The sequence below is a fragment of the Danio rerio genome, chromosome 14 (assembly GCF_052040795.2).
Source record: "Danio rerio strain M-AB ecotype USA chromosome 14, GRCz13ab, whole genome shotgun sequence".
NCBI classification, from domain to species: Eukaryota; Metazoa; Chordata; class Actinopteri; order Cypriniformes; family Danionidae; genus Danio; species Danio rerio.
In genome coordinates, this window is record NC_141034.1 from 52,747,501 (window position 1) to 52,760,662 (window position 13,162).

Consider the following 13,162-nt stretch of genomic DNA (forward strand, 5'->3'; position numbering starts at 1 on the left):
GGGATGTAACGGTATCAGAATTTCACGGTACGGTAATACCTCGGTATGAATGTCACGGTACGGTATTTATTGAATCATTTACAGGAAAAAACAAAACTTATGAAAATACTCCAAAAAAGTGCCAAAAGTGTCAATGACATACAAATTAGCCATTTATCTGTAAGCTTTGAAACAGGAACTTCAATTTTAATAACAAAAAAATATTAAACCATGTAAAAAAAATAAAGTTTCAATTTAGTATTGTTAAAAACTCATCACATTCAACATTTAATCACTCACTCACTTAGATAGAGATGGGTTTTAAGGAAAATTATCATATAAATATAATCTGGTAAAAGCTGGTATCTCTTGGTATTTGCAATGTCCCCTGCAACAGAAAAAACCCTCTCATTTGGGACTGAGGTTTCTGGGACATAGAGATATGACTTGGCCCAGGTTGACAGCAGTGGGTAACGTTGTGCATTGTCTTTCCCCCACTTGAGAGGACAAGCCATGAGTGAGATAGAGATCTCATGTCTGCATCAATCTGAACAGTGTGCTGTGTTTCTGCAGTCCCCATGATATTAGTCGTATTCCCCAACTTGCAGGCACCTGCACACACAGTGCTTAACCTGTGCAGTGCACATGCCCTTTTTAGTCTTGGATAGAAAGTTCCCTTCCAAAATGATCAAAAGTGCCCCTGCGACGCGACAAACCCTCCATCCCCGCTTTACAGTACGCGCGCGACAACACAGCTGATAAGAACTCGCGTGACAACACCGCTATTCAGTACGCGCGCGACAACACAGCTGATAAGAACTCGTGCGACAACACCACTATTCAGTACGCGCGCGGCGACAACACCCGCTTTAGGGTTTTCCAGCTCTTTTTGATCCCCGCTTCTAGCAGCACACTCCATTTCCAGATTACTGGATCTGTAGCGACAACAGACCGCAAGGGATTATGGCCAAGCCTGGGCTGATGGGAATTGTAGTTTCCGGTACACCCCTTGTTCGCTTCATTCGCCTGAGCAAATTTTCTCAGAAGACCTAAAGTTTTACCGAGTCATGCGACTACGGTAATATCGAAAAAAATTAATATTGCGGTATGACGGTATTTACAATACCGTTACATCCCTATAAAGAACACATTTTTTTACAACCTTTTTAAGATTTAAGATATGTTTTTTGTGTCTCCAGAATGTGTCTTTAAAGTTTCAGCTCAAAACACCCATCAGATCATTTATTATAGCTTTCAGAAGTTTGGAATTGTCTACTCTGAACAACCATATACATAGCTGTTTTTGTGGCCTGTGCCTTCAATGCTAGTTCTTCCCCCCCATCGTTCCCATGTGCCTTCAGAGTGTGCCTCAATCTCTGCATCAGATAAACAGCACAGTGACCGACATGAAGGAAGCAAATCTCATGTAACGTTTGTGAGAAGTACTACAGTAAGAACTTTCCCAATGATTATTTGATGTATTTGTCGTCGAGTTAATTCTGCAATGATGAGTCAATGTCGTAACAAATTTTACGTACACATTCACGTACACTATGAACTGTTTTTGCACGCAAATGTGACAGGATACATGTTAATATCCACTGCTGTAAGGATATCTGTTCAATTTATGTACAAAATAAACCTGATTCAACGTCCACAAACCAGGATTAAAGGGTCTTCTTTTATAATTGTACTGACGACTGGTGGTAATAGATCTGAAGTAAACCGCTGTAATTCCTTAACATGAACTGTTTTAAAAACATTTAAACTTGTAAAACTCAATTTTGATCACATTTGATGATGGTTGATGATCACAGAGAGCTGAACAGATCTTTTAATCCAGGTTGCTTTGCACACGTCCTGTCTTGTCGATATGATTATACACATTATTGTGGAAACATGTTAATACGCGGCTGTCAATCAATTCAGTGGGTGGGAAAAACCGCGCTCCAACATCACGTTGCGGTCGGCCTCAAATCGGGAGGGATTTGGATCCTATTTTAACATCAGGAAATTTAGAAAAAAAAAAAATAGACTAATTGTGCTTCTATCACTCGGATATGACTGACCAGGCTGATCTCACGAGGAAATGTAAGTATTTTACGTTTTGTCAGTTTAGTGGCTAATTCGTACAAATTCGTAGGAGTTGAGTCATACGAAAATGTACGATTTTACAAAGGATGCATGGCACTCAACCCCACCCCTAACCCCAACCGTCATTGGGTGATGAGCAAATTGTACTAAATTGTACAAATTAGATCATACGAATTCATACGAATTAGCCACTAAATCAAAATGTTACAAATTGCCGTGAGAGTGCGTTTGGCTGACACTATACCTACACAGTTTACATTTACATTTAGTCATTTAGCAGACGCTTTTATCCACAGCGACTTACAAATGAGGACAAGGAAGCAATTTACACAACTCTAAGAGCAACAATGAATAAATGCAGAGAAGTTTAGCTGGTCATCAATCGTTACTCCAAGGCTTTTCACCATTTTTGATGCAGTAACGGTTGCCCCGTCCATCTGGATTGAAAAGTTATGATGTAGAGTCGGGTTGGCAGAAACTTCAAGCATTTCTGTTTTCGTGAGGTTAAGCTGAAGATGATGATCTTTCATCCAGTGTGAAATGTCTGACAGGCAGGCTGACATGCGAGCCGGAACCGAGGGATCATCAGGGTGAAAAGAGAGGTATAGCTGGGTATCATCAGCATGGCAGTGATAGGAAAAAATCAAGCTCTCCAAACAGCTTACAAAACATGATTTTCATGTTGAATAATTTTAATAAGATTGTGTTAAAACACATGATTGTGCTTTGATGCAATCTACATTGTAAAAGCGCTAAAGAAATAAGGGTTGAATCTTTATAAGTTGAAAATAGTTTAAACCCTTTTCTTTCCAAGATCTCCTTAAAACTTTTTTAAGAAATGATTCGACTTCGCACTGACTGAGTGTTTGAGTGCGGCTTATAAGAGGTACGTGGGTCGTTAGCCTGATTCAGATCAGGTGTATGCGCAATCAGTGTAGATGGATGATGTAATGCTAAAAGTCCGGAGATGGTGGCCTCTGCTGGCCAGCGAGGGGAATGACCGGGACCGAGTCGGTGACAACGCTATAGCCCATTTATTTTATTCAATTCTGCTATAGCACATGTGTTTGGACTGTGAGGAAAACTTAAGCACCAGGAGGAAACCCACGCCAACATGGGGAGACATGCAAACTCCACACAGAAATGCCAACTGAACCAGCCAGGAATTTAACCAGCAACCTTTTTGCTGTGAGGAGGCAATGTTCTGAGCTACCGTGTCACCCTTATCTGCCATACTATTATATTTATTCATGTGAGTTTACCAATACTTATTGAACAGATTATATCATAACTTTGCATTGAATGGCAAGCAATTAACTTTTGAAATTTAATTTATGTTAAATTAATTGCATGAAAGTAAATGGTGAGAAGTTTAAACTCAAAAGTTTGATCTCCAGAAAAATAAATAAATCTCTTCATGAAATAAATCTGCTGTTTCTTAAAAAAGTTTTAAGGAGATCTTGGAAAGAAAAGGGTTTAAACTATTTTCAACTTATAAAGATTCAACCCTTCTTTATTTCTTAAATAAGTTTGGTCACACAGCCTTTTATACACTGTAATGTAAAAGGGATTACTTAAAGCGAGTAAACCAATTGTCTTAAAAGCAAAACGTTGACTCAAATAATGGAAGTAAACCTATAACTACCCAGCAAACAATGAGTTGGCGGACCATCTGCGTTTTTTTGGTCGGCACAAATTCAGCGGCTTGATACGGGCGGACCGACGTCGGCTCACCAGCGGCAAGCCGCCCATTCTAAAAGTTATGAGGGCCCAGCGGCGTTTTTTTTGGGTGGCACGCCGCCAGCGGATTACCGTGGGTGGACCGCCGCCGGGACACCAGTGGCAAACCGATGGCCCACCCGGTGATGTTTTTAATGTTGTAGGCTGTTCAGTACCTGATATAATTACTTTTGTTTAACACTTTTTACATTTAAAACGAATGAGGCACTGAATAAAAATAAAATTATTAATAAAAGCAAAGTTTTGTATATAAAACTCCAAGACGTTTTAAATATAACAGGTTATTATTAAAACAAAACAAAAATGAGTTTAAAAATCAAGATTTAATATTAAATGTCATTAACTGTTAAGTTAACTTAATTTTTATAATTATGCTAATTGTACTCCCTTTCTTAGTCAAATCCCTTTTTACAGTGGACTATTTTAGCACATGTGTTTTCAAATAAAAATTGTAATTATCACAATATTACATATTTGGTGCATCATTAAGTCTATAATATCTACACTTATAGCCTGTATTGAATTTAGAAGACACATGAGCAGGATTGTGGAAGAGCAGATTTATTTTACTGTCATTTTGCTAGATACAGAGAAGCTGGGGGAAAACTCCAATATAATAAAGGTGTATTGGAAACAAGTGATTAGTTTACTTCTATTTTTTTTTTAAAGTGAGTGCAATTAGTATAATTATAAAAATATATAGTCAACTTAACATGTTACAATGGGTTTACTTACATTCTTTTTTTCAAGTCAACTTGTTCCTTTTAAGGCAATTGCTTTACTCGCTTTAGGTAACTAATCACTTTGTACAGTGTACTTTTCTTTTTGAGTGCAGAAGGATTAAACATAACAAATAAATTGTCCACAATAAATCTCAAGAGTTGTGTTGTTTCAGCTCAAGTTAAACAAGTAGTTTGAACAAAAATACATTGCTCACTATTATTTTAAGTACATCCACAAACATTCCCAGAATGTTGCAGTGAGGTTGTTTTTTTAATAACCTAAATCACCTTGGACAGAATGTTTTCTAATCATTATTTTTAGGTTAGTATGCAACTCAGAACCAACCTCAGAAGTCCAGATGTCCTGCAGAGATGAAACGATGCTTTCAGAGGTCTTTCAAAGCTTAAGTTAGGCCTAAACATCAATCTTGCATTCGGGGTTGCTCTTTAAGCAGAATCCATGTGGAGAACAGAGCTTAGAATTAGGTGTGACATATTCATTATAAAATATGCATTTATTTCTTCTTCTTCAGATGTTGGCAAACTTACCTTGATAACTTTTTAAGGTTGTTAAAATCTCTCCCCGAAGTGTTTAGTCTTCCTCTCAGCGGGAGACAAGAGTCCAAATGATCTCCATCTCTCGTCCTTGTCAAGGACAAACAATTGAGACGTTATTTAAGATGTTTAGTTTGTGATTGCTCTTTTATATGGATCCTTTTTTAGTTTTTAAGGAATTGATGTTTGTGGTGACAGGTCCATGTAGACTTTCACCTGTGCTGAGGATCAAAGGATGAAGTACAGGATGATTTTATGACAGCTCTAATGCCTTCAGTTTTAATTGGACAACTTCTTTCGTAAGGAAATCTCCCACTTCATGCAAATATGTAACATAATGAGAAGAGTATGTGAGATTCTCCTAGAACTCGTATGGGTGTTAATTAAACAGCTAAAAAGTTTGACTAAAAGAGCAGAGTTATTCAACATAAAAGTTGCATAGCCTACTTTACCAAAGCAGAATGTGCAGAGATTAATAATTGATGTAATACAATTTCTAAAATAATATATGTTACTGTTTATGGAAGATTATTTCTGCCACAGAATAAAATTAATTGCAACTTGTGCCTTCAAAATATTCTCATATCTGAAAAACATGATGTAACATATACACTCACCGGCCACTTTATTATGTACACCTGTCCAACTGCTCGTTTATGCAAATTTCTAATTAGCCAATCACATGGCAGCAACTCAATACATTTAGGCATGTAGACATGGTCAAGACGATCTGCTGCAGTTCAAACTGATCCTCAGAATGAGGAAGAAGGGTGATTTAAGTGACTTTAAACATGGCATGGTTGTTGGTGCCAGAAGGGCTGGTTTGAGTATTTCAGAAACTGCTGATCTACTGGGATTTTCACGCACAACCATCTCTAGGGTTTACAGAAAATGGTTTGAAAAAGAGGAAATATCCAGTGAGCGGCAGTTGAGTGGGCGCAAATACCTTGTTGATGCCAAAGGTCAGAGGAGAATGGCCAGACTGGTTCCCGCTGATAGAAAGACAACAGTAACTCTAATAAGCACTCGTTACAATGGAGGTCTGCAGAAGAGCATCTCTGAAACACATCCAACCTTGAGGCGGATGGGTTACAGCAGCAGAAGACCACACCGGGTGCCACTCCTGTCAGCTAAGAACAGGAAACTGAGGCTACAATTCACACAGGCTCACCAAAATTAAACAATAGAAGATTGGGAAACGTTGCCTGGTCTGATGAATCTCGATTTCTGCTGTGACATTCAGATGGTCGGGTCAGAATTTGGCTTAACATCCTGAAAGCATGGATCTATCCTGCCTTGTATCAATGGTTCAGGCTAGGGGTGGTGGTGTAATGGTGTGGGGGATATTTTCTTGGCACACTTTGGGCCCATTAAGACCAATTGAGCATCGTGTCGACCCCACAGTCTACAGTACCTGAGTATTGTTGCTGCCCATGTCCATCCCTTTATGACCACAGTATCTCCATCTTCTGATGGCTACTTCCAGCAGGATAACGCGGCATGTTATAAAGCATGAATCTTCTCAGACTGTTTTCTTGAACATGACAATGAGTTAACTGTACTCAAATGGCCTCCACAGTCACCAGATCTCAATCCAATAGAGCACCTTTAGAGATGTCGTTGAATGGGAGATTCACATCATGGATGTCCAGCTGACAAATCTGCAGCAACTGTGTGATACTATCATGTCAATAAGGACCAAAATCTCTGAGGAATATTATTTTTATCCAGTAGCAAAAGTACGCTGTCATTTAAATAAATAAATACAAATTTAAATAGCTAAAAGTAAAGAAAACAACTGTATGAGTAATGTGAAACTCAAAACACATTTTTTTTTGTTGTTGCAATATATCAATTTATTTCTGTTTTTGACATTTTCCTCTGCTTTTTACATAAAGATAGAGTCTTTGAGATCTCTGAGTGAGAGTGTGAAATACTCTCATAAGAAGTCAATATCTCGCACACAAAAATATAGATCATCTTGACCTGATCTGATAACGCCTCAGCTTATATAAGCTTGCATACTGGCGAAAGAAAATATAACTGACAAGCATAAAACTAAACTCTGTAAAATAAGTCTTGCATGTGGTGCATCCCTGAATGGTTCTCGTCAGTGAAAACCATGTCATATTTCTTATCACGGATAAATGTAGAAGTCAGAACAGATGAAACAGTGATATAAAAAAGGAAAGAGGAATATAAAGTATGGATTTTTTTGTCTATGTTTACACTTAATTAAGTGCTATTTATTATTTCACACACTGAAAGAGCATTGACATTGATTGGCTGCAGACACACTCATTATCACTGCTTTTTACCGATATATTTTAATATACCAAACCACCTTTGTTGACCCTGTCTAAAAATATTGGATGTCTTATGATAATAACATGGCAGCACAGTGGCTCAGTGGTTAAGGTTGCTGGTTTGAGTCCCAACTGGGCCAGTTTCTGTGTGGAGTTTGCATGTTATCCCCGTGTTGGCATGGGTTTCCTCCTGGTGCTCCGGTTTTCTCCACAGTCTAAACACATGAGCCATTAAGGAACTGAATGAACTAAATTGGCCGTAGTGCATGAAAGTGTGTGAATGTAAGAGTGTATAAGTGTTTCCCAGTACTGGGTTGTGGCTGGAAGGGCATCCGCTGCATAAAAACATGCCGGAATAGTTGGCGGTTCATTCTGCTGTGGCAACTCCTGATAAATAAGGAACTACTGTAAGCGGAAGGAAAAACAATTAATGATAATAACACAGCACATTTCAGACTATTTTTATGTTAATTTACTGATAAAATATGTGCCTATTGTCTGTCACTCAGCTTATTTGGTTCTTATTAAAACATTTTTAACATCCTGATATGGAAACATTTACATTTTAAAAGGTATCAAAACTTTTTAACTCGACTGTACAGAGCAGGGGTAACCAATCTTAGTCCTAACACCTGCCTGGGTGTTTCAAGTATAGTAAGACCTTGATTAGCTTGTTCAGGTGTGTTTGATTAGGGATGGAGCTAAAATCTACAGGACTAGGCCGGCCCTCCAGGAGTAAGTTTGGTGACCCCTGGTACAGAGGATTAAAATGTCATGAGATGGAATAAATAATGACGCAATTAAAAATGTTTTGGGGTTAAAGTAATCGGCTAAAATGATAATCACTCTGAATTTCGAAAATCCTTCAGTCCCCACATACTGTACTGTAGAAATCGGATAAATGGCAATATGCAAATATATATATATATATATATATATATATATATATATATATATATATATATATATATATATATATATATATATATATATATATATATATAACCTACAAGTGTATATTTGGATTTCACATATACATAATGTCATATTTGCAACATATATTTCAAAATATTGCAAAAACTGGCCATTTCACCCACTTTTTGAAAATAGTTATATCAATTTCTCAGTGAATATAGCAAATATATGTTGGTGCATTCAAATCAAATAGTCTTATTAAACACTTATATTAATTAAAATGAGAGTTTGGCCACCTAATATATTAAGAATAGAAAGATAAGAGATTTAAATTTAGGTTACTGCAAAAAATAAATAAATAAATAAAAATAATAGCATATGTTTCGCCTGATTTTTGTTGTTCATTCAATTTTTATTTAACATTTTCCCTCAACATTAATTTGGGTCTACTCATTTTAATGTTTTTTTTTTTGTTAGAGTATTTTCAGTTTTGGATTTGCTATGGACTAATCCAATGTATATGAAGTTTGAACAGATATATTATGGATATATAACAGATATATTTTCTAAAGCATCCTATAGAAAATCTTAATTTAAATGAAGGTTCTGTGAGGGGTTAACTCATTTATGCTGAGCGCAGTATGCTCTAATTATAATAGCTCTTATTTTTTATACAACAGTCTGATTCTCAAATCTGATTGGTTGATAGCCGTGGGCTATTCTGCAATAACATCACTCAAACCGCCTCCTCACCCTTGTGTATTACTCCATCCACACAGAGTGACAGCAGTTGAATAAACTCACTATAGTTTGACAAATATTGCAGCTGTTGGACAACATAATGTACTTTTGAGGCCTTTTGGGTGATAATGTAGTTGTTTAGATTGCATATTTATAAAGTAATTTTAAATTTTTTTAATTTCGGAGATACAGCGCATCGGCATCCATCAGCCTATCATACTAAGCAGAGAAAAAACGGTTGACTTTGTCCATCGACAATATGGCAACAGAGACTGAATATTAAGCCCTTAGAGGCGAAAAGAAAAGGCATATTTTCAAACTACAGCTAATCAAAACTTGATAAAATTGATAAGTCGATCTCCTTATTTTTTGTTGCAGTGCTGTATTTATACCAAAGTAGTTGTAGTGTATTAAGTGTGAGATGGGACTCACATATCAGGAATGTATGTATTTTGTGTTGGCCACTCTTCGTATAACTCTTTTGGTTGGCCGTCTGTTTGTTTATAATGAGTCTTCTCTTTTCGTTACTGCAGACTAGTCCAGTAAACAGAAAGAAAGAAAAAATTCCTGAAATGTGTTTATTGCTTTTTCTTATTGCAAACACAACAGTAATCTGCTAGTGATTGCTTTGCTTTGGCTTTTTTGGGGTTAATTATTGAGATCTCCTGATTACAACAGAGAAATACAGGGAAATCTCTGTAGACTGACAGCATGTGTTTAGCCTTATAATCTTAAAATGTGAGCAGAATCACCTGTTTTGTCTTAATTTTAGACATTACGCTAGAGAATCATTCAAATAGCTGTAAATTAACAATGGTGAATGAGTAACGGTTTCTTCTGTTCTGACATCAGCTGCAGATGTGAATAAACGGTGGAAGAAAGTAGTTACTCAAATAAAAGGATTTTTAGACTCTCGATGTTTGATTTTCTTTTTTATATACACGATTATGCCATAAAACTGTTTTATAAACGCGATATCACACGAGCAGCAGTGCGATGTGGCTGTACATCGTCACTGGTGGGACACTAAGGCACTCAAAGCACGCTGATATACTCATGTGATATTGCTCATATATATGTGCTTGTATATTGCCTTGTTTTTTTAAATTCCAATGGTTGAATAAATAAAAAATAAAACAAAACATAGATTAAAATATATGTTGTTTATATGACATTTAATTTATATTCATGAAATACATATATATGAACTTGTATTTCATTCGCATATATTTCCAGGAATCAGATTTCAATATGGATCAAACCTGCTAAAGGGATGTTATTGATGTTCAAAGTAGTTGTGCAAACATTTGCTAGTGGTTTCGTTCCACGTCATTAAAAGAAAGGAAAAATCCTGCAAAATATTCTGCCCATTTTCCAGTTCTTGACCCAAACACCAAGATAAAGTCTGGACCCAAAAAAAAAAAAGCAGCTGAATCTCTTTAAGAGAAACTGTGTTCAAATCCCCTGCGCTCTTTTCATCCGTCTCAGAAAGTTTCTCTTCTCCTCAAGCAGCTCCTGGATGCGTTTATTCCGCGTTTTCTCCCGCAGAAAAACACGGCCTCTCCTCGGGATGATGTTATTCGGAGGAAACCTGCTGTCCGGTGGGATTATGTGATACGGTATATCAATAGCATTGCTCTCGGTGGTCTCCGCAGCTTTATCTACACTTCTGGATGCTGTTGTGTTGGTCTGCACAGTACTGGAAGTTGTAGATACTGATGTTGTAGAAGTTGTCAATGCAATGCTGCTGACCTCCACATCACCAGAGGTTGTTAAATCACTATCATACTCTGCCGTTGTCAGTGATAGCGTATCATTATCCACATTTGGTGTGCCGCTGCTCTCTTCGTCAAACTCTCTGAAATCGGTGTTACTTGGAACGAGTGCATGATTAGTGGAAATCAATGGGGTTGCAAAGCTGACTGATAATTCGGTGCTTGTTTCCCTTTCATTTCCAGATGTAGATGACATCCCAGAGTCTGTACCAAAAGTAAACTCAGGATCTACAGTAGCATGATTATGCGCAGGGGTTGTTGTATATTGACTAACAGACGATGTTGAGTATTCCAGAGTTTCAGATGTTGAGTAAACCCAAGGTGCGCTCACTGAAATCTGACCGTTTTCTTCAGTGGATGTTTCCATTATGTGGTCATAGATAGGAGATGTGTATTGGAAAATGGGTGCTGTTGTGTATTCAGGAGTATCTGAAGTACTTGTATATGTCTTAGATGTATGTTCGTCATCTTCTGTGGATGTTTCTGTTGAGTGGTTATTATACGGAGATGTAGTGTTTTGGTAAATGTGTGCTATGGTGTATTCCTGAGTATCTGATGTACTTTTATATATGCGAGGTGTGCCCACACTAGATGCATGTTCATCTTCTGTTGATGTTTCCGTTGTGTGGTTATAATATGGAGTTGTGGTATTTTGGTAAATGGGTGCTGTTGTGTATTCATGAGCATCTGAAGCACTTGTATAAGTCCTAGCTGTATGTTCATCATCTTCTGTGGATGTGTCCATTGTGTGCTTATACCACGGAGTTGTTGTGTTTTGGTAAATGGGTGCTGTTGTTGCGTCTGATGTTGTGTGTAACTGAGGTGTGCTTGTTGACAAGGTGGTTTGTGCTGTGGTTGTGGTTCGCACTTTGGTGGTTGTTTTGGATTTGGATGGTGGTTTGCTTGTTGTTGTTGTTGGGTTTGTGGAATTGGCAAGTTTGCAGGACTTGCAGCACATGCGCTGGAAGCTGGGCAGAGAGCAGTACTGCTGTAAAATCTCCATGCGGCAGAATGCAGAGCGATCACCGTGACAGCGCAGCTCTGCAAAACAGGAGAGCAACACTGCAATCAAGCTGTTATGAATTCAATTCAAATTTGGTTGTATAGCACTTTTCAAAATAATTTGTTTTAAAAAAGCTTTACAAAAGGTGCAGATTAATGCATTATAATCGAATTCGGAAAAGTTAAGGGTATTCGTTACTTTAATTAACTATATAGTAACCATGGCCATTTTTAGCTCTTTTTGCTAAGAAATTTGTAAAAAAAATCTGCAGATTTATGCAGAATTATTTTGGGAGTATCCAACACAATCTCACGGCAATTCATAACTTTTTGATTCAGTGGCTAATTCGTATGAATTCGTACGATCAAATTCGTACAATTTAGTGCGATTTGCTCATCACCCAATGACGGTTGGGGTTAGGGGTGGGGTTGGATGCCACGCCTCCTTTTTAAAATCGAACGACTGAACTCGTACGAATTTGTACGAATTAGCCACTAAACTGTCAAAACGTAAAATACTTACGTTTCCTCGTGAGTTAAGGTTGATAACTCAAAACTTAAACAAAATAATAACAATAGCTTTTTGACTTTTATTTAGTGTTTACAATGCAAATCCATCTAGATCCACTTATTTGGTAAACAAAGCAAGTCTCTTATAAAATACAGTACCTAACAGACAAAAAATATTACTTTACAAACTGTATTGTAAATAAATCAAAGGAGCACTTTCATATTAGTCAAATATATTACTGAAATTAATTTAAAAACCAAATAAATAAAAATGTACACACATTTACACTACTAAATAAATAGACTCAATGATGTGCCAAAAATCTGCGGAAATCTGCGCGCATAGATGCCGTGTGGGCCTACAAGTAACTAATAGCTTTTAACAGTTAAATCAATGCAAAATGCTAAATGCATTATGAATAGTTGACCCCATAATTAATATTCTGTTGTTGTTGACTCATTCTCGACTTGTTGCTAAATCTACTCTAATCCTGATGAATTTCAAACTAAAAAGTCTAAACTATCGTTTTCAGTTCTTTTATGCTTTTATCTTTGTCATGAATGTTCATTAATCATGAATGTTTCTTTGAAAACATCACAGCAAAATGTCAAACTTAACAATTAAAGGTTACCACTTGTACAAATTATAAAGAATATACAGTTGAAGTCAGAATTATTATCCCTCCTGAATATTTTTTCCCCAATTTCTGTTCAACTGAGAGAATATTTGTTTTAACAGTTACCATTTAATTACCACAACTTTAATTAACTAGTAACTAATACATCTTAACAAGTAAAGCATCAATACAACAAGCTAAATGGA

The 13,162-nt window shown here is 36.9% G+C and overlaps 1 protein-coding gene and 1 long non-coding RNA gene across 7 annotated transcripts in view; one reads left to right on the top strand and one right to left on the bottom strand.

Moving 5' to 3' along the window:
• LOC147840923 (uncharacterized) overlaps positions 1-13,162 on the top strand; it is an 834,865-nt gene that overhangs the window by 409,235 nt on the left and 412,468 nt on the right. The gene's annotated exons all lie outside the window — the stretch shown is intronic.
• The window catches only part of LOC101884594 (A disintegrin and metalloproteinase with thrombospondin motifs 2), a 487,080-nt gene continuing 483,765 nt past the window's right edge, over positions 9,848-13,162 (bottom strand). For all 6 annotated transcript variants that reach the window (XM_087281943.1, XM_087281942.1, XM_087281941.1 and 3 more), the window contains one exon: positions 9,848-11,868. In XM_087281943.1, coding sequence (XP_087138069.1) covers positions 10,508-11,868 — 1,361 coding nt within the window. In that variant the 3' untranslated portion in view covers positions 9,848-10,507. The remainder of the gene's footprint in view (positions 11,869-13,162) is intronic.